The sequence below is a fragment of the Mobula hypostoma genome, chromosome 17 (assembly GCF_963921235.1).
Source record: "Mobula hypostoma chromosome 17, sMobHyp1.1, whole genome shotgun sequence".
NCBI lineage: Eukaryota > Metazoa > Chordata > Chondrichthyes > Myliobatiformes > Myliobatidae > Mobula > Mobula hypostoma.
The window spans coordinates 13,567,139-13,590,158 of NC_086113.1; the positions used below are offsets into that span (position 1 = coordinate 13,567,139).

The 23,020-nt window shown below is 40.4% G+C and overlaps 1 protein-coding gene across 1 annotated transcript in view; it reads right to left on the reverse strand.

Annotated features, from left to right (window-relative positions):
* Positions 1–1,192: 1,192 nt before the first annotated feature.
* Positions 1,193–23,020, reverse strand: part of kdsr (3-ketodihydrosphingosine reductase) — a 46,129-nt gene continuing 24,301 nt past the window's right edge. The window contains exons 7-10 of the mRNA XM_063069580.1: positions 22,532–22,615; positions 20,458–20,541; positions 16,179–16,280; positions 1,193–3,363 (exon numbers count right to left, since the gene is read on the reverse strand). Of these exons, the coding sequence (XP_062925650.1) occupies positions 3,241–3,363; positions 16,179–16,280; positions 20,458–20,541; positions 22,532–22,615 (393 nt within the window). The 3' untranslated portion in view covers positions 1,193–3,240. The remainder of the gene's footprint in view (positions 3,364–16,178; positions 16,281–20,457; positions 20,542–22,531; positions 22,616–23,020) is intronic.

Genomic DNA, 23,020 nt, shown 5'->3' on the forward strand with positions numbered 1-23,020 from the left:
TCCCATGGGAGGAAGGAGTGGAGGCTGCCCACGAGTGGAGGAGCTGAGGTACTCAGGCCTGGGAGCTGAGTGTAAGGAAGCTGGCTGAAGGACCATCACCTACCCCGTGGAGGCAGGATTCCGGAGCTTCATCAGCGCATTGTCGACAAGGCTACTCAGTGATATGGCAGTGACTTGAGTGAGGCTCAGGAGGGCCGCCAGAGAGTTGGTTGAAGAGGCAGAAGAAGGCAGCTTTTGGGTGTGGCTGAGGGGGAAGGACAGAAATTTGGGGACTAACCCCATTGGAAGCTGCAGGGGATGGCAGGGAGACATCCCTGCCACTTTTCTGCCACCAGGAGATGTGCAGGGCCAAGGGAGTGAAATGGTAATCTGTGGCTGAGGACACTGCAGCTGACCTGCGTGCACTGTTTGTTGGAGGTGTGGCTGGAAGCATTGCCAAGCAGGAAACATCTTCCTGTAAATTGCATTAAAATAATTCAAATGTTGCAAAGATTAAGCAAATGCTCCAACAGCTGAATACTAAAATGACCTAGCACTGGAGAAACATCATGAAAAGATTTACTCCTGGTACTGTAAATGAGGCTAAAGAAGCCCCAACCCATTCCTGATAACAGTAAAACAGAACATACACTCCACCAATGAGTTAAAACAAAACTAACGGGGTTCTGTTAGTGTTACAGCCTGGTTTTGAAGCATTAGTCTTCAAACTTGTGCCTGTGACAGACGCCCCAAAGAGACATCTGTATTAAAAGTAAAATACTGCAGAATTCTTTAAAATTCTAAACCAAAATAATGTCTGTGAACGAATGCAGACTTTCTAATTTTGATAACTTAAAAGTTCCCATGATTTCAAAACTATATAGAATTGAAATTCTTCATTTTATATTTAATAAGGGTTTTGAAAAATTTAGATCTTCACCAATGATTTCCTTAGCCAGAGGGTGGTGAATCTGTGGAATTCATGGTCACAGATGGCTGTGGAGGCCAAGACATTGGGTGTACAGTGGACATAGGAGCAGAATCAGGCCATTCAGCCCATCGAGTCTGCTCCACCATTCCATCATGGCGGATTTACTATCCCTCTCAACCCCATTCTCCTGCCTTCTCCCCGTAACCTTTGATGCCCTTACTAATCAAGAACGTATCATTGGTAAATTGGGGCAGCCACTTATTTGGACCAATTCTTAAAGAATGAAAACTAATTGAGAAAATAGCCGGGGTTTCCTTTATTTATTTGGGACACTATGCCACTTAATTGGGGCAAAAGACTGTTGCTGAACAGTTTCTAACTAGCATCAGCTGCGTGCATTTGTGCAGCCTTAGACACTATACAGTGCCTTGAGTGAAAGATTTTTAAAATAGAATTACTTGTCTGTGTATTTAAAAAGCAGTGAATTTTGTCACTGATGGTTGGTGATAAGAAGACAATTCAGAACTGTTTTGCTCATTGTGGTTTCAAGCAATCAGGCTTGGAAATGCCAGAAATGGCCGGGAGTGAAAATGAAATGATTTTACTACTTCAACAAGTTAGGAACTATGAAGAAGTTAAAGTTATCCACAATCATCTTCAATGTTTCAATGAAAAAAAAGATTTAGAGGATGCAGTCATCAAAATGGTTGTATGAGGCAGTCCATTATCTACACTAGGCGTCTACGCTGATTTTACTCATTTACAGTCAATCAAAAGAACACGGCAGAGTACACTGGTTTAATCTTTCCGTCAATAACTACTAGGAACTAATACAAGTTTTATAGTACTGTAATAGTATTGGTAATGTTCTAATTTGTTCTGTTTTTCATTCAAATACATAATTTGTTACTCAGTTAAATGGTAGTTTGTCTCTTTAATACTTTTTAAAACTATTTTCATGAAGCCTCAACTAACTGGGGCAGCCACTTAACTGGGCCAGAATGTACTGGTCCCGAAGTGTCCCAACTAACCAGAATCCACTGTATTTCAAGTGGCGGTTGATACGTTCCTGATTAGTAAGGGCATCAAAGGTTACGGGGAGAAGGCAGGAGAATGGGGTTGAGAGGGACAATAAATCAGCCGTGATGGAATGGTGGCGCAGACTCGATGGGCCGGACGGCCTGATTCTGCTCTTATTATCTTATGGGCTTAATACAATAAATATCCCATAGCTATGCTGGTCAAATTACAAAAAAATTCCAATTAAAATACACTACGGATTAGATAGCTGATCTATTAGAACTGACTAAATTTTAAATAAAACTAGTTAGGTGCTGCAGAAATTGCTATAGGATGTTTTAAAAAGTGATCATCTTTGTGATTCCATGTCGTATCACCCTCTAATCAGCTGCAGCTTTTACAACTCAGTAGGTTATGGGTTCAAATACCAGTCTAGAGATGTCACTATAGTATTCCAGAAGATTCTGTTGCATTATTTAGATAAGGGAGGAAAAATCGTATCTCTAAATTTTTTTCTAAAGTGACCAGAGAACTTAAGACTGTAAACAATATTAAAAACGAAATAAATTATTCAGCAAATTAGTGTGATGCATCACACATCATTACCTGACAGGATAGCAAAGCTCCAATAGAAAGTATTTTATTCAATTTTTTTAATGTAACAAAGTAGTGCTTAATGAATCTTAGTTTCTAAATCATGAGGTTAAGACTTGCATTGATTTTTCCGCATCAGGCTTTTGACCAAATACAAATAGGGGACGGTAGTTAGATGAATGCCTCAGTCTGGACACCCGAAGAAACACGATTTCCAAAACTACATACTTAGGCATTTATAAACAAAGAAGGGATTCACTTTCAAAGTGTGATACAGATGTTTAAAGCCGGATGAACAGGTTGTGAGACTAAAAAAAAATATTTTTGCAGATTCCAGTGGAACACTAAATGCAAACAGTGTAGAAATGAAATTTAAAAAGATGTTAAATTACTCCAATCAAGGGAAGTTGATTACTTACAAAAGTAGTGTGCGTCGCACAATACATTAAAAATAGACACTCAATGATTTGTAAATCTCTCACATGCACTCCTGCCAGTCCACATCAGAGTTATAAATTATATGGAAATCCCCATTTTCAGCATCAGACCCACACAACTATTGCATTAGCTTCCACTTTATGGGATTTTCTGCCACAATCCACAACCAATGCCTGATGCCATTGAGAAGAGGAATAAAATTATTGTTCACCGAAACATCTCCTTCGATCGTTCAACTTCTAAAAGTCTGAATCACTGGGCACCATGTCAAATGGAGGTCAATCATCCTTCTTCTCCCGAACTGCACACTTTCCTTGCTGCATCATACAGCGGCGTACTATGCTGTCGAAGCTTCCCAAATAAAACAGAGCAATTGTACGGAAAAGACCCATGGTGAAGATCTGAAGAACAAATTTTTTTAAAAATCCAGGATTAAACCAATGTAAAACTAACATTGCAACTATGCAAATCTGAAATTCTGCTCTGGTGAGATTACAAAAGACTTAGTTTGGCTTTAAATTCTTTTCACCTAAACAAAAAAAAGGCTCTATTCCCTTCGGGAAAACAAACCAAACAGGCAGCTTCTAATACAGGGGATATACAAGTGAAAAGTCATACCCAAACCAGACAGGATGAATCTAATAGACATACTAGTAAGTTTAAGAGAAATTTGATCCAACGCCGAGACTGCTAGATTATGAAGCATAAAAGATTGCAATAATAAGGCAGGAGAACAAAATTAATGTAGTTCAGCTAACAAATTAATGAATGGAACAGAGGCTTTGTAGGGACATATGGTCTACTCCTGTGGGAAATCAATTAGCTTCAACAGTCAATTAGGTTTAAGACACATTCCCTTCATCATCAAGGGGACAGGAGACAGGATTTAAAACTTTATAGTAAATATAGTTATTGTGACAGAGAAATAAAGTGGTTAATAGACTCCTGGTGGCCATTTTATTAGTTACCACTTGTACCTAATACAGTGGCCACTAAGTGTACATTCGTGATCTTCTGCTGCTGTAGCCCAACCACTTCAAGTTTTGACATGTTGTACATTCAAAGAAGTTCTTCTGCACACCGCTGTTGTAACACGTATGCCCCCCCGCCCCACCCCGCACCATTGTCTACAAATTCTAGACTGTTGTGCATGAAAGTCCCAGAAGACCAGTAGCTTGTCACCAATAAGTCCATGGCATAAAATCAGTTACATCACATTTCTTCCCCATTCTGATGTTTGGTCTGAACAACTGAACTTCTTGACCCTGTCTGCATGCTTTACCGCACTGAATTGCTGCCACATGATAGGCTGATTAGATATTTGCATTTCCCAGCAGGTGAACAGGAAGGTTATCTAATAAAGTGGCCACTGAGTTTGTTGTTACTGTGAAGAGAAATAAAGTGGTAAATTATAGACCCCGTTCAAATGGTTGACATCTAGTGGTGGTGTTGGCGAGTGGGAGAGGCAGAAGAGAAACACAGAATAAAACTTCAGTAACCATGATAATTAAAGAAATGCAAATGATGTTGGTGACAGTCTATTGTTGTGGAGAGACATGAAGCTTCAGGGACAAGCCCAAACAAGTTGGTGCCTGAAGGGAAACCCTTGATGCACAAAAGAGAAATATCACACAGTAGGTATTATTGGAGATGATAAGTGCCAAGAAAACAAATGGTGCAGATCGACAAGTCTGTGCCAAAGGAAAATCATTAGTCAGACAAAGCTAATTGGGTGCAATACGATGACAGCTGCAGTCAGTGGTTTCCTAACGATGGATTGGCGGACACAGAACAAAGGGAACCGCATCCATATTTTGTTCTAAGAGTCGGTTTGGGTAGAACTTGAAAATAGCATTCCCAAGTTCCATTACCCGATAACTTGGCGGCTCCACCAGCAATGTTTTCCCTTTCCATATGTGAGTAATAACAGAACAAGATGTGGCACGGTTGCACAGCGGTCAGTGTGATGTGTTACAGCGCCAGCGAACACCACTTCGATTCCTGACGCCATTAGTAAGGAGTTTGTACGTTCTCTCCATTACCAAAAAGACATAGAGGTTAGTAAGTTGTGGGCATGCTACGTTGGTGCCAGATGCAAGGCACATCCTCTGTGTTGGTTTTTGACATAAATGCCACATTTTACTATATGTTTCAAAGTACATGTGACAAATAAAGCTAATCTTTAATCTACAGTACAGGCCCTTTCACCCATGATGTTGTGCTTATCCAACCCTTGCCTCCTAAAGAGCCCATAACTCTTCATTTTTCTTACCGCCACGTGTCTAAGATTCTCGTAAGTGTCTCTAATTTATCAGCCTCTACCACACCCTAAATGGTGCATTCCAACACTTATCACTGTGTACATAAATCGACCTCCAACATCTCCTCCTCCGCTCTCTTTAAAAAGATGTCCTCTGGTGTTAGCCAGTTTGTAAATTTGACAAACTGGTAAACATGGCAAAGATGTCTAACTGTATTGCTTGTATAGACGTGCCTAGTGAAGCAAGGCTTACACTGATATTATTAAAATACACTCCGCTACTACGAGTGAACGAAATCAGAACCCAGGCACCAAGTTAAACAGTCCGTTAATGAATTCCTGCCAGATGGCCCCAGCAGCACAGGTCTTCCCCCATCAACATCTCTCACAATAAGGTTAGCACATGGTAAAGTCACACACCGCAGGATCAAAAAAAAAACTGCCGAAGGTGAGAGCCTCAACCAGCTGCATCACAGACACCACAATCCCCAGCATTGAGGACATCTTCAAAAGGCGATGCCTCGAGAAGGCAGCATTCATTACTAAGGACCCCCAGCACCCAGGACACGTTCTCTTCTCATTACTACCACCATCAGAGAGAAGGTACAGGAGCCCGAAGACTCAATACTCTAGGATCAGCCTCCCTCCGCCATCAGATATCTGAACAGTCCCTGAACCCGTGAACACTACCTACCATTTTGCTCCATTTTTAGATACTTCTTAAAAAATAATACATCTTATTGTAACTTAGTATTTTTTAGCATATCGCACTGTATTGCTGCAGCAAAACAAACTTCACAACGTCAGTGATACGATTCATGCACCATCTCTGAAATAAGAACAAGTGAAGTCAATATACACATACAGGTGTCCCCCGCTTTTCGAACGTTCGCTTTATGAAACCTCACTACGTTAGTAACCCTGTTTTCGCTAACAGAAGGTGTTTTCACTGTTACGAAAAAAAGCAGCACGTGGAAAAAAAGGCAGCATGCACCCCGAGCAGCCGCTCTCCCCTGGATTCGGAACGGCATTCTCGCCGGCATTGCTTAAACACGTGTCTGTGAGCAGCCGTTAGCAAGATGAGTTCTAAGGTATCGGAAAAGCCTAAAAGAGCTCGTAAGGGTGTTACACTTAGCGTAAAACTAGACATAATTAAGCGTTTCGATCGTGGTGAACGAAGTAAGGACAAAGTGAGTTTGGCTTGTGGAAGCTGACGAAGATGATGTTGAAGAGGTTTTGGCATCCCATGACCAAGAACTGAGAGATGAAGAGCTGATACAATTGGAAGAGGAAAGGATAACAATCGAAACCAAATGAGTAATGATAAAGTACGACTTTAATTTTGAAAGGGTACTTCGGTTTAGGGCATATTTGCAAGATGGTTTGAGTTCTTACAAAGAACTGTATGACAGAAAAATGCGCGAGGCTAAGCAGTCAAGCAAGCCTTCCACATCAGCCACAGCAGACGATGAACTTCGACCTTCGACATCAAGGCGGGCAGTCATAGGAGAAGATGACCTGCCTGCCCCAATGGAAACAGATGACGATGAGATGCCACCCCAGTGTCCCACCACCCCAGCCCCCAGGCCGTGGACAGATACCGATCCACGGAGAATGCAGCGGTAGCTGGGAGGCACACAGCACATCTTTAAGAAAAAAAGCCAAAATAAACAAGCTAATTAATTAGGTGCCACCCGGCACGTAAATGTTGGCCCAGATCAGAGGCGATGCAATCGGCAATCGCCTCTGCTCTGGGCCGACAATTACGTGCCAGGCGGCACCTAATTAATTAGCTTGTTTATTTCGGCTTTTTTCTTAAAGATATGCTGGATGCCTCCTGGCTACCGCTGTACTCCTGCATGCTTCGCAGATCGGTATCGGGGTCACTGCCTGGAGGGTGGGGGCCACTGCACCACCCAAACTCCGACAACTCAGCCTAACACACCATCATCAGTGTGCTCTGCGCGGTCTTCCCGATTCCCGTAAGTGATACTACACTGTACATACATTATTTCTACTTTATATCGGCTGTGTATTTTTACGTGTTATTTGGTATGATTGGGCAGCCTCATAGCTTAAAGGTTACTGGAGAGCACTTGCACCGTGTTTTTGCCGACAGAGTTTGCGTGAGATTTTCGCTACGGAGAACAGTGCCGGCAATGATTGTGGAAAAGTATTACTACTTTATATAGGTTGTAAATTTATCATATCATTCCTGCTTTTACTATATGTTACTGTTATTTTAGGTTTTATGTGTTATTTGGCATGATTTGATAGGTTATTTTTGGGTCTGCGAACGCTCACAAAATTTTCCCATATAAATAAATGGTAATTTTTTCTTCGCTTTATGACATTCCGGCTTATGAACCATTTCATAGGAACGCTCTACCTTCAGATGGCAGGGGAAACCTGTACTCACAAATCTATCCACACAGATATATGCTCCTATAAGTTCATATATGGCATCCTTTGCTTTTTAGCCTTGCTATACAGCAATCAAAATAATATATACTTTCTTCAGTCATGCAGCAGTCACCTGCCTCCCTCAAGCGGGCTTGCCGTAAAGCTTACATCTCTTTTCAAGCCCGGGAAGCATATATTCACTCATACAATATTAATTCATTTAATTACCGAAACAAATGTGCAAAGAGTGGCTTAAATATATTTTAAATGTGTATGCCTACATAAATGTGCCTTAATGCATTACTGTTACTGTAATGGAAGAGTTTTATAAGTTGTTGGAGCAAATACAAATGTATATTATAGCTGTTTTAAAATAGTCTGACGGCAGGAACCCAATCATCATTATTACTCAGTTAAAAAAATACGCTAATTGAAAAGTAATATGCTAGAATTGAACACTGTTTAAAGCCTGCAAAACATGAAGTTCAGGGCACTAATTTAGGTCATGGTATTATATGGAAAGCACTCTGACAGCATTAAATCAACCAGGAACTTGCTCAGTGTGGTACTTCAAACGAATAAACTGGTGGCATTCCAATCCCCATTCCAGTTCCAAGATGTCAGTCCATGGCCTCCTCTTGTGTCACGATGAGGCCACCTTCAGGGTGGAGGAGCAATGCCTTATATTCTGATTGGGTAGGCTCCAACTGATGGCATGAATATTGATTCCACCTTCCAGTTAAAAAAAACTTTGCTCACCCTCCCCTCTTCTATTCCCCACTCTGGCCTCTTACCTCTTCTCAGCTGCCTATCACCTCCCTCTGAGTCCCCTCCTCCTTCCCTTTCTCCTACGGTTCATTCTCCTATCAGATTCCTTCATCTCCGGCCCTTTACCTTTCCTACCCACCTGGCTTCACAAATCATCTTCTAGCTATCCTCCCCCCACCTTTTAATTCTGGCACTTTCCCTCTTCCTTACCATTCCGGAAGAAAGATTTCAGGCTTAAGTATCCACTGTTTATCCATTTCTGTGGATGCTGCCTGGCCTGCTGAGTTCCTCCAGCATTATGTGTGTGTTAATCAGGAGTACAGCACTGACTGAGAGATAGAGAATGAAGGAGGGGCTTTGTTCTAGCTTGAAGTATCTGTCAGTTACTTGGCTCAACAAGTCTACATACTCATAAAGAGTGACGCAGGCAGTCAACTTATGTGATGGAGTGTTAGACTATGAGTGAGGACCCCTACTTGAGGCACGCCTCAGTCTATAATACAAGGTATGAGATTGTTAAAGAACTACTCAAACTGCAAGATAAACAGAACTAATAAATAAGCCCAAAGGCAAAAGCCGAAGGTCAAAGCCTAGCGCTTGGTGATTCCGGAGGTAAAGGCCCGAAGGGCAAAGCTTGAAGTTGGTGAATCCTGAGGTACAGGCTCTCTGAATCTGCAGGGAGGTTGGAGGCCTAATGCCCAAGGGTCCTGGGTCAAGGACTAAAGGCCTAGAAGTGACCTATATTGGGGTTGGAGTGTGTGAGAGAGAGTGAGAGAGTGAATGAGAGAGAGAGCGAGAGAGTGTGTGAGAGAGAGAGCGAGAGAGTGTGTGAGAGAGAGAGCGAGAGAGTGTGTGAGAGAGAGTGAGAGGGGGAGGGGGAGTGAGAGAGTGTGTGTGTGTGTGTGTGTGTGTGTGTGTGTGTGTGTGTGTGTGTGTGTGTAGGGGGAGGGGTGGGAAAGGGGTTTGCTTTGTTCTGTTGTCATTGTTGTTGATGCTTCTGTTGTGTGGCTTTGTGGGCACACAACAACCTGTGGTGACACCTGCAGGCTGCCCGCAGTACATCCTTGGGTGTGTCGGTTGTTAATGCAAACAAAGTATTTCACTGTACTTTTGATGTATGTGTGATAAATAAATCTGAATCTGAAATAACTAAAGGTAGGGTTTATCAGATTGATACTTAGTGTTTAAGACTAGTTTTGGGCCCATTATCTCAGAAAAGATACGCTGGCATTGGAGAGGATCCAGAGAAATTTATAAGAATGACCCAAGAATGAAAGGGTTAATGTATGAGGAGTGTTTGATGGCTCTGGGCCTATACTCGCTAGAGTTTAGAAGAACGGGGGGAGCGATGTCATTGAAACCTACCAAATATCGAAAAGCCTAGACTGGATGCAGAGAGGACGTTTCCATTCGTGGAACAGTCTGGGACGAGAGGGCACAGCCTCTTTAGAACAGACATGAGGAGGAAGTTCTTTAGCCAGTGTGATGAATCTGCGGAATTCATTGCCACCAAATGGCTGCGGAGGCCAAGCCATTGGGTATATGTAAAGCAGAGGTTGATAGGTTCTTGATTAGTAAGGTCAAGAATAGTTATAGGAGAAGAAAGGGGAAAATAAATCAGCCATGATAGAATCGTGAAGTGGACCCAATGGGCTTGATAGCCTAATTCTGCTCCCATGTCTTATGGAGGGACTAAAGAAAAAAAATGGTTACATAGAGACCAAGTATGACTGGGAGGAAGAAACAGTGAAAAGAAAACATCAGTCTGTCCTCTTGAGATTTCAAAGAACAGAGCATGATTTGTATTTGTTTGTCCCACACACCTGGGCCTTTGGTATGACCAGGCAAATTTTCTGCCCGTTATGCCTGTTAATATCGCAACACGATTTTCATGGATATTACACAGTATTACAATCATTTCCATGAATTCTGAATTTCAAAGGAATGCTGGATATATCATTTGGTGAACCAGGTGTGAGAGCTCTGTGATTCCCAAACAGTTGGATAGCAGATAATCAAGAGTTTTACTGCAGTATTTTGTGCCTATAATCAATATACCCGAACCTATAAGTCCTGAATTAGTTTTAATCTTGGCAAATATTACTGATAATTTTGATCTCTCATGGATTTAATGATTAACTCTTTCCCTATAAAACTAAACTGAGTACTGAAAGGAAGATGACATCTCAACTATGGGATTACGGTAAATGATAATACAAATATAAAAATTATACCAGGCTGTATCATCTTGAAGGTCACAAATAACCCTGTGACTTTGAGGTGACTAAAAAGATACCAACCTAAAGCTGGGAAAAGATTTCTAAATTTGTAGGCAAATTACATTTGTTCAGAGTCTGAGGATGACTGCAAATTTTAATTTAAGTTTTAATATGACTTAACCAGCTTAATTGAATGACTTGGAATCAAACTTCTCACCAGTTAGATAGAGACAAAAATGCCCATCTGTGACCTTCATTTATAAGAGCAACAAGATTCAAACCCTGAGGAGCAGCTTCTCAACTTCTGCTCTACCTTAGAATCAAAATCAGGTTAAATGTCACTGGCATATGTCGTGAAATTTGTTGCTTCACAACAGCAGTACATGGCAATACACAGTAATAAAATCTATAACCTATAATAAATTACATACTGCAAAAAGAGTGGAAAGATACTGAGGTAGTGTACATGGGTTCATTGTCCATTCAGAAATCTAGTGGCAGAGGGGAAGAAGCTGTTCCTGAAACACTGAGCATGTGTACCTCCTCCCTGATGGTTATAATGAAAAGCGAGCATGTCCTGGGTGATGGGGGTCCTTAGTGATGGATGCCGCCTTTTGGAGTCATCACTTTTTGAAGGTATTCTGGATGCTAGGGAGATCAGTGCCTATGGTGGAACTGGCTGAGTTTACAATTTTCTGCAGCTTTTTCTGATCCTGCGCAGTGGCCCCTTTGCACCAAATGGTGATACAACCAGTTAGAACTTCTACAGATGCACCAAGGTATATCTGCAGAAATTTGAGAGAGTCTTTGGTGATATACGAATTCTCCTCAAACTCCGAACCAAATACCACTGCTGTCATGCCTTCTTTGTAATTGCATCAGTATTCTGGGCCCAGGATACACCCTCACAGAGGCCGACACCCAGGAACTTGAAAATGCTCACCTTATCCACCTCTGATCCCTCGATGAGAACTGGTGTGTGTTCCCTCAATTTACCTTTCCTGAAATCCATAATGAATTCCTTGGTCTTACTGACGTTGAGTGCAAAGTTATGTGTTGCAGAAAATCCACGAAACCAGTTGGTCTAACATAATCCTGTACACCTCCTCGTCATTAATCCCCTAAAACAATAAAATGTAGGAGCCCATTGAGTCTGTGTCGTCATTCCCTCTCAACCTAATTCTCCCCGTAACCTTTGACACCCTTACTAATCAAGTGTCTATTGACCTTCACTTTAAATATACCCAATGATTTGGCCTCCATTGCCACTTGTGGCAATGAATTCCATAGATTCACCACCATCCGGCTAAATAAGTTCTTCCTCATCTCTGTTCTAAATGGATGTTCTTCTATTCTGAGGTTCCACATCCAATCTAGGCTTTTCAATATTTAGTAGATTTCAATGAGATTTCTCCCCCCCCCCCCCCACCCCATCTCCATACTTCTAAACTCCAGTGAGTATAGCCCAGACACATACATGTCAACTCCTCATATGTTAACCCTTTCATTCCTGGGATCATCCTCATAAAATTCATCTGGACTCTGTCCAACGCCAGCACATCCTTGCTTACATAAAGGTCCCAAGGGTGCTCACACTACTCCAAGTGCGGTCTAAGTCAGAGAGGAAGCAGAATTAGGAACCTAGGTCATTTTCTTCCTCTCCAAGGTTTGCGGTAATCCGCTTCATTAGACAGTTGAAGCATGACCTCAACTGCAATGGCAGCAGATAGTTCAATAGGTGAACTTGGCCAACGGTGCACCAGATACTCAAGTAGAACAGAAGCAGTACATGGTCAAAAGGGCAAAACAGCATTTAGGCCTGAGCCTGTTTTATCCTCCACTCACTGGAGGATCAGAGGGAGAGAGGTTCAGCAACTTTAAGTTCCAAGGTGTTACTATTTCAGAGGACCTGTCTTCGGCCCAGCACACAAGTGCAATTACAAAGAAAGCACAGCAGCACCTCAACTTCCTTAGGAGTTTGTGGAGATCTGACATGACATTTAACACTTTGACGAACTTCTTTAGATATGTGCTGGGGTTTACTGACCGGCTGCATCAAAGCCTGGTATGGAAACACCAATGCCCTTGAGCAGAAAATTTCTCAAAAAGTAGTGGATACGGCCCAGTGCATCACGTGTAAAGCCTTCCCCACCTTTGAGCACATCTGCATGAAACGTTGTCACAGGAAAGAAGCATCCATCATCGGGGACCCCTACCACCCAGGACATCCTCTCTTCTTCTCACTGCTGCCACAAGGAAGGTGATACTGGAGCCTCAAGCCTCAGACCATGAGGTTCTTGAAACAGTTACTACTCCTCAACCATCAGGCTCTTGAACCAGAGGGGATAACTTCACTGCCCCATCATTGAAATGTTCCCACAACCTATGGATTCATTTTCAAGGGCTCTTCATTTTCATGTTCTCCATATTTATTGCTTATTTATTTATTTATTATTGTTACTTCTTTCTTTTTGTATTTGTTCAGTTTGTTGCCTTTTGCACAGTGGTTGAATGCCCAAATTGGTGCAGTCTTTCACGATTCTGTTATGGTTATTATTCTATGGATTTATTGAGTATGCCCACAAGAAAATAAATCACAGGGTTATATATGATGACATACGTGTACCTTGATAATAAATTTACTCTGAACTTTGGAATCCAGAAACCATGGATTTGATTTCAAACATGAAACACAAAATATTGCTTAGCTGTGTAAAGCAATCACAAACACCCCTTTATTGTAGCAATTAATGTGATTTGTCAATGCACACAGCTCTAAACTGCAAGGCAGATCAGAAATCTCTTTTCAGGTTCCAGAGGGAGATTAAATTAAATTGGGCATCTAACAAACCAGGGTAACAGAATAGGAAGTCCCTCGGGGAAAAGCAGGCTTTCTCCCCATGAGGGTGTGTCGAAAACAAGTGGGCATAGGTTTAATGCTAATAATCGGTGGCTCAGAATAGGATTTTCTTCCCCACAAAGGTGGTGATTGATACAGATACTGACCCAATATTTAAGGATAATCTAGACTAGTTCTTGGATTGCTAAAATGCAAAAGCCCCGATCTGACACAGGTAAATGGAATTAGTTTCAGTGTGCACAACAGGCAGCATGGAAATAGTGGGTCAAAGAGGCTGTTTCTATGATGTACCACACCCACTCTAGAAAGCAGATAGGCTTCAAGCATGAGGTAGTGAAACTTCCTTTCAGAAGGCTAAACAACAGATTTACTGATTACCTGATGCAGCACCATACTGCTGGAGCCTTTTAACATTTATTTTATTTAAAGATACAGCACAGAACAGGCCCTTCCAGCTCAACGAGCCATACCCACCTATTTAACCCTCGCCTAATCACAGGAAATTCACAATGACCAACTAACCTACTATCCGGCTTGTTTTTGGAGTGTTGGAGGAAACCGAAGCACCCAGAGGAAACCCACGCATTCACGGGGAGGGAACATACAAAACCCTCACGAACAGCATCAGAATTGAACTCAGAATACCAATGCCCCGATCTGTAATACCATCACTAACCGGTATGCTATGGAGCGTGGAGGCTTTTCATTTCTCTCTGCCATATTCAAACCACGGGCCCCCACATTTGCATGCTTGACAGCAGACTCCCCAGTTTATATGGAGTCAACCCCAAGCTCCATCACGTCATGAGATCACAAGGCAGACAGAAGAAGATATGAAGGATGCTCCCAAAACCTCCTTGAAAAAAATGCAACATCCCACTTAATTGTGGACCTATATATCATGTCTACTCAAAATGATGCAGCATTCAGAATAAAGAATTTACAGTCCTTTCTCTCCCTTCCCCCACCCCCAGTAATTTCTACCCCTCCCTCATTCTCTTTTTCCATTCCCCATTTTGGCTCTCCTCTCCCCCCTTCTCTTCTCGTCTGCCCATCACTCCCTCTAGTTCCCCACCTCCTTCCCTTTCTCCCGTGGTCCACTGCTCTTTCAATTTCCTTCAGCCCTTTACTGATTACTTAGTTTTCTTTAGTGAGGCCTTCACATTTGACATGGTGGTGCAATGATGTACTCCATTCACGTACATCTTTCATATAACCAATCATGAATTATGTATACAAAGAGTGCTTAAGCAATATATTTACAATATTCCTGAAATGTTAAATACACTACACCAGCATCTGCAGAATCTCTTGTATTTATGACGTTTTAGTCCTGGTTGGGAACATACAGAGTTCCACCATAAGTATAGGTACCACTGCCTATCTGCCTGTCCCATCAAGCACCTCCTGCCTCACATGTTGCAGTCTTGGTTACTCACTTTGTCAACCACATCAGAACCTGGAGCCTTGGGGTAGGAGCTGGTTATTCTAAAGTTAAGGAACCTCATAAAGATTACTTTGGTCATGGAAGACACTACAAGTGTATAAATGGATTTGAAAATACATACTATACAATGACAATCCATATATTAATCAGGGACTCTTCCAATAAAATATGCTAATATGGTATTAAAAAGGAAACAAGATGATTTTTGAAAAAAAAACCTCAGTGGGGTCAGATATTCCCAAAATTATTTCAGATTTCTAGCATCTGAAGCGCTTTGAACATCAAAAAAAAGTCAAGACATTTGTTGAAAGTGAGAGAATAGACACTGGAAGCTTTTGCACAGTTTACTTCCCCTGAATTTGTAAAAACTCTACAAATCAAAAGAGATTATCCATGATTATTGTTGTTTGCACTTCTGAACATTCTGCTGATTGTTGATTGCTCATGGTTGTTTGCACTAGTGTCCTGTACAATGTTAGTTGGTATCCTGTTGTCTGTTAAGGTATTCTCCTGTGTTTTATGCTTGGCACCAAATCACAATCGATTCTGGTACGTTTTACAAACTGGCAAGAAAGGAATTCTGATTCTGCTGTGAATTTTTAAAAAAAAATTTGAACAGCAGCAGCAAAACATGGAAAAGATCAAAAGGCATAGGAACAGAATTAGGTCATTAGGCCCATTGAGTTTGCTCTGCCATCTCACTAAGGCTGATTTATTATCCCTCTCAACTCCATTCTCCTGCCTTCTCTCCTAATCTTTGACACTCTCTTATTAACCAAGAACCTACCAACCTCCATTTTAAATATACCCAATAAATAGGCCTCTACAGCGGCCTGTGGCCATAAATTTAGCAGACTCACCACCCTCTGGCTAAAGAAATTCCTCCTCATCTGTTTTAAAGGGATGTCCTTGTACCGAAAGATGAGAATGTCACAAGAATAATCATGTAACTATTTACCAGCACACAAATTTGAAATGATTAGGGCAAGAGGTAAGGTGGAATATGATATCTAGTCTTTACATTTCGAGAGATGACAATGTCTATATGCACACGCACCGCTACACACCAAACTTCGTTTCTGTGCAGAGCTCTAATGAACCAGAGACTAAAATCTGCAGTTTCAGAGAAAGTGGAAAAAAAATTACCAGTTATTACATAATTTTTTTTACAATATTTTACGAAGTCTGGAATTAAAAGGCATGAGTTCTTGTTCGCACTTCATTTATAAGAAAATAAATATGTAAACGCAATGACATACCTGCTGAAGACCTTCTGTAATAGTGGTGACAGGAGACATACCACAGGTGAGAGAAGATAACATGTATCCATCAGATCCAACTGAACTGTTAAAATTTCCTTGCTATTCATTGGAGAAGAAGAAAAAAAGACATTTACAATTGTTGCAACAGATTTCTTTTCTGTGATAGCTTAGAAACATAGAAACTGGAGCAAACCATTTGGTACTTTGGGCCCTCTCCACCATTCAGTATAACTCTGGCTAATTATTTATTTCAATACCTTGTTCCACTGTTATCCCTTTAATGTTGTATCTACAGCATAGTGCAAAAAGTCTTGGGTATGTATCTAGAAATCTTCTTTATTTATTAATCTTTTTATTGATTTAAAAAAACATAGATACAATCAAATACAATCAAGAGGAAAATTAGTTCAAATATATATGTAACCAAAATTAGACACTGTCAAAATCATATTGTTAAACTAGTATAAAATATATAATAAAAAAAAGAAAATAACAATTCTCCTCTTACCAGTTAAAAGGAGAAAGGAAAAAAAAGGGTTTTAAATAGAGAGAAAAAAAACCCCACTACACTATATAAAAAAAACAGAACAAACAAAATAAAAAGGGACTGGGCAGTCCATTTTGAGGATACAACCAAAAAAAAGGAGAGAAAAACTTTCTGATCAAATCTACAACCTCGGAAAAAAAACTTAAAAGAGTAATAGATCAAATTAAATGAAAATATTGGATAAAAGGTCCATATTTGTTCAAATTTAAAGGATGTATCAAATGTCCAACTTCTTATTTTCTCTAAACTTAAACAGGACATGATGGAGAAGAGGCAATAAAAGACCGTAGGTGGATCAGAATCCTTCCACTTCCATAAAATGGCTCTCCTGGCCAGTAAGGTCGAAAAGGCTATCATACGTTGAGCGGAAACAGGAATATTTCCTGCTACGGATGGGATAATCCCAAAAATTGCTGTAAGCAAGTGAGGTTGTAGATCCAAATCCAAAACTCTTGATAGTGTTTTAAAAACATCTCTCCAAAGGTTATCTAGCTTTATACAAGGCCAATACATATGAGTTAAAGTGGCCAACTCAGTATTACATCTGTCACAAATAGGATTAATATTGGAGAAAATACACGCCAGTATAAGCTTTGACATATGGGCCCGGTGCACTACCTTGAACTGTATCAAGGAATGACAGGCACAAGTAGATGAGTTGTTAACCAAATGAAAAATTTTACTCCATTGATTATCTGAAAATGACTCTTGAAGTTCCAATTCCCAAGGGTGTTTAATTTTATCATTAGATATCATTCGTAAACTCAATAACAGTTTATAGATTATGGCTATCAACCCTTGTTGAAATGGTTTAAACTGAAAGAGAATATCTATCATATTAGGTGGATAAGCAGAACGGTAATTTGGTAACAAACCATGTAAAAAATTCCTAATTTGTAAATATCTAAAAAAGTGTATATTAGATAAATCATATTTATCTGCTAACTGAGAAAAAGACATTAAACAGTCCCCTAAAAACAAATCTGAAAAAGTTATAATTCCCTTGGTTTTCCAAATTAAAAAGGCCTTATCCAAAATTGATGGTTTAAAAGAAATGTTACGTATCATACTGTACTGCTACCGCAAAAAAACAATCATGACAATAAACCTGATTCTGATATGGGTGTGTATTGTGGGACTGAGACTGGGGAGAAGGGAAGGGAGAGGTGAGAGAGCGGGAAGCACCAGAGAGACATTCTGTAATGATCAATAAACCAGCAGTTTGGAATAAAATGACCTTGCCTGGTGTCTCCGCACCTGTGCCACACCCCATCCCAGCACTCCTCCTCTGCCACCTGTCCCACACCCTTCCTGCGGCGCTCCATCCTCGCCATTCCTAACAGTTACAAACTCATTCTCTGCTCCATGTTGACAAATACAGTACTGTGCAAAAGTCTTAGGCACCCTAGAGATATATAGATATGACTTATTCTTCCTTCTATGACAATCCCCAAGGCTGTAATCTCTGGTTCAGGATTTAACAGATATTGAGAACATCCCTGAATCAAGACCAATTCATCCAGTTAGAATTAGCTTTCTCTATGAGATCCCCTGTTGTTTCTCCAAACTCCAGTGAACATGAATCTCATCTCTCCTCATACCTCTGTCCTACCATCCTTCCGTCAAACGTCCATTATCAGTGCTTCCAATAGAATCACAACAATTATTTATACAGCCGCTAATAAAGTATCAACATTGATCTTTGCATAATCATATCCAAGGAATACAAGTAGTCCCCAGGTTATGGCAGGTTTCTGTCCCTGAAAACAATTTGTAATGCAAACTGTACCTCAGAAATTAACAACTAAATGTGGGAGATATTTATAGAAACAGCTGTGATGGGATTTTAAATACTTTTTTTAAAAAAAAACAAAGTATGTGTGCAGTTTAGAACTCTGAGATTCGTCTTCCCACAGACAGCCACAAAACAAAGAAAACCATGGAACCCATTCAAAGAAAAACATCAACCGGGGGGTTGATGCAAAACAAAATCACACAACCAGCAAAAAAAAAAGTGAAAAACTCAATATAAAACACAAAACTGAAAGAGTCCAGCCATACTTAGTTTTGTTCAATCCAGCGCTGTGTTGTCTATAGAGCTAGCAAGCGCAGAAAGAGTACCTGCCAGTAAGACTCAGCGACTCAGTGAGTGAGCAGGCAATTGTGTCTGCTCAGTGCTCCCAGCTCTGCTTGGCTAGACTGGTCCCCGAATGTTGCAGCTTGTGGGAAAGTCATGCGGCTGTTGGAAATGAGGCAAATTACAATATCCCATTCCCACCCAGCAGCAAATGGTCTAATCATGGTCAGATTAGATGCTTGGGCATAACAAGTAGCAGATGAAACTTAACAGACAAGTATAAGGTGATGTTTTTGCAAGTTAGGAGAAGCAATGGAGACTTAATAACACAAACCTATAGAGCAGGGATTCTTAACTTTTTTAAGCATGGACCAATTCCATTAATTAAGGGGTTCATGGACCCCTGGTTGGGAATCTCTGACATAGAGCACACAGTAACAAACAGACTGTGCAAAGATCTCTGAAGGCAGTAGAATATATTGAAAGATTAAATAGCAAGGGATAAGGGATCTTAGCTTCATAGTTAGCAGACACTAAATACGAAAACAGGGGTGTTTTGCTGAACTTTTATGAAGCTCTGGTGAAGCTACAGTTTGAGCATTATGTCCACTTCTGGTCAGCACACTTATGAAAGGTATGTTCAGAGATAAGGGATTTTCGCTATAAAGATAGGATTTTCCCCTAGAAACAAAAGTAACATCAGGGGAGATTTGACTGAGGTTTACATGACCACAACGGGGTTAGATAAGCAAGATAAAAGCTGCTTGTTTGGGTTGCGATACAAGACCTCAAGTGCACAGATTTAAGGCTGAGGGAAGAGATGTTTTATCTTTAAAATGAAGTAGCAAAGTTGCTGTCTGCAAGAATGGTGTAGATGGAGATAATCAATAATTGGAAAAGAAATCAGGATGTAAACTTGAAAGAAATAGAGTCATAGAAAAGTACAGCAGAAACAGGCCACTCAGCCCATCAAGTCCATGCCAAAACCATTTAAACTGCCTACTCCCATCGACCTGCAAAGTTGTCATCTGCAAGAGTGCCCTCCATAGTCCCACCATTCATGTACCTGTCCAAACTTCTCTTTAAAAATAAATTTAAAGTTAAAGGGATAGCATCATGGATTTGCAGGTCCAATGGCCTCCTTCTTTGTCATAATGACACATAGTATTACATTTATTGTATTCACACTACAGACACTGCATAGAATAGGGTAGTCTCTGTAGTTTAAGCTAATGGTTTCTGAAGCAAACGCCAAAGACCAAACTTACAGATTCTATTGCAGAGCTATTCCTAACAGGATGGGAACTTGGATGACCTTATTAGACAAGTAACTTATCAAGTACAAGTTAAAAAATATACAGGGGTTTTTGAAATACAAACTCTAGGATGTTTACTCCAGGGGTGGGGGTGAGAGTTGGGGGGGGGCAAGGGTCAACATCACTTCTTTGTAGAACTGACCTTAGCTTTGGATTCTTTCAATCCAAGATTTAAACAAGACCTCAGGAGGCTCATGACACTTATTTTCCCCAACTCAGTCTCAGGACTTAATGGGAAGCCGCAAGTTAATGTTTTCCAAAGGAGGCTTTACGCACGAGAGACCATGTCCACAGTTTTCAAGTCCTTTATTAAGATTTCTATGTATTCACACTTACCACAGCATCTTTTACGATGATCTTTGCCACTTGATCTGGTTGACATAGCCCTGATGTCTCAGAAATCATTTGGGTCTCCAAAGGCTAAAATAAAAATGTACATTAAAAATAGATTCTTAGTTGACATATTGCTAGAAAGTACAATAAACAATGAAGTGGTACGATAGTGTAGTGGTTAGCACAAAGCTTTACGGTACCAGCAACCTGGGTTCAATTCCTGTCACAGCCTGTAAGGAGTTTGTACGTTCTCCCTGTGACTGTGTGGATTTCCTCCCATAGTCCAAAGATGTACCAGTTGGAAGATTAAATGCTCATTGTAAATTGTTCGTGTAATTAGGGAAGGGTTATATCAGGGGTTGCTAGGCAGCACTGGAAGGGCCTATTCAGCACTGCATGTCACACATATATACAAAATTAAACCCATCATAATGGGATATTCCAATTCCTGAAAAATAGTTTCTGATCATTCCGAGTCTTATCATAAGGTGATGGATGAGGGTAGGACAGTGAATCTTGTTTAATTGTACTTTAGTTAAGGATTCAACGAAGTCCTTCATGGTAAGTTAAACCAGAAGATTAAGCTACACAGACTCCATGGTGGCTTGGCCATACAAGACAGAGGGTAGTGGTGGAAGGGTCTTATTCTGACAGGAGGTCTACAACTAGGGGTATTCTACAGGGATCAGTGCTTGGACCTCTTGTTTGTGATACATATAAATGTTTTGGTCAAAAATGGAGGGTCGATTAGTAAGTTTGCTGATGGCAGAAACTGGATAATGAGGAAAGTCCTCAAAAGATACAATGGAACGCATGGCACCATGCAAAAGTGTCAGGCACATATATATATAGCTAGGGTGGCCAAGACTTTTGCACAATACTGTATTTATCAGTGTGAAGTGGAGAGCTAGTTTGTAAATCTGGTGGGAGGAAAGGATGCTAGAAATGGTGAGGGTGGAGCGCTGCGGGAGGGTTGTGGGACAGGGGGCAGAGGAGAGCCAGGACGGGAGGGGTGGCACAGGTGCAGACACACCCAGTCCTGAGACACCAGACAAGCTCATTTGAATCCAAACATTTTGTTTATCATTACAGAACGTCTCTCAGATGCTTCTGACTCCTTGCCGCCTTCCCACTCTCAGTCCACATTAGACATCCGTATCAGAATCAGATTTATCATCACTCACATGTAATGAAATTTGTTTTCTTTTGTGGCAGTACAGCAGAATACATGAAATTACTACAGTGCTGTACAAGAGTTTTGAGCACCCTAGCTATATACATGTTCCTAGGACCAGCACTGTGGTTAGCACCAACATCATGGGCCAAATGGCGTATTCCTATATTCTACTGCTCTATGATCTCACCTAAACCAGTATTTTCTAACTCATTTTTTGTTTTAATTCTACAGAATTGACTTGGTATGCAAATAATTAAAGTGCCTCACTTTTGGATCTCCTATCAACAATTCATAGACATTTTTGTTTATCATGCAGTCTATTTGAGATCTGCACCCAATTGACAAGCATGGTTGAAGATAAAAAAAACTCAATTTAAACAAGACTTTTCTACTTCGAATATTTTTAAAGTATTTCATCTAAAGTTTCCCACACTAAAGATTAGCTTTGTATAGAAAATTGTCTATTTGTTTCCGAGATCTCATTAACAAGCTGTCATTTTCTTTACCACCAGAAAATTTTTGTTCCTCATTAATTTTGTTTTGATCTTAAAAGCTCAACCTTATTATTATTGTATCTTGGCAATTCAGCTAACACTCTTATGTGAAAGGTTTGAAAAGCAAAAAAATGATCATAAATTTTCGAACAATGGAAAAAGGGAAAATAGAGCAATGTTAGCAACCCTGTAGTACAGAAACTCATTTGGGATTACAGATTTCTCAAGTATTTATCATGAATAATGATTAAAAGAGCATACATATGTAAATACAAGACATCTACAGATGCTGCAAACCTTGAGCAACACACACAAAATGATGACGTGAGGACAAGAACATTCATCAGATACAGATGTATGCACATAAAGAGGTCTGAGCTAAATATGTTTTTAAAAAAGCCTTTACCTTGTCTTTATTCTCCTCCTGAAATCCAGGTGTGTCTGTGTCAGGAGGGTACGCAACTGTGACGTAGATATTATATGGCTTCACCTGTAAACACCAAAAAATGCAGATCAAAAATAAGTACTGTACATCTTAAAATTAAATTAGCAAACCAGAGAGCAACCACACTCATTGAGAAACTTTCTGTACTATGGGATCATTGGAAACTAAAACAGTGTGCATTCTTCTCATTCCAGTAATTAACAGCTTGGTGAGTAATAGGCATGATCTCCTGATTGGAGATTCAAGTATGGATTTTTATTGGACCTTATTTTGGATTGAAATTCAAAAGCAGGCAACAGTACTTTGAACAGAAGGAAAAGGGAGGGGGATGTAAAATCATCAAAATCAGCAAATCTGAAATCTCTTCCCCTTACCTATATTGAATTTAATATTCCATAAGTAATGCTCAAGACATGCGGGGAAAACAACTAATGAAAGGCTTATTAAAAC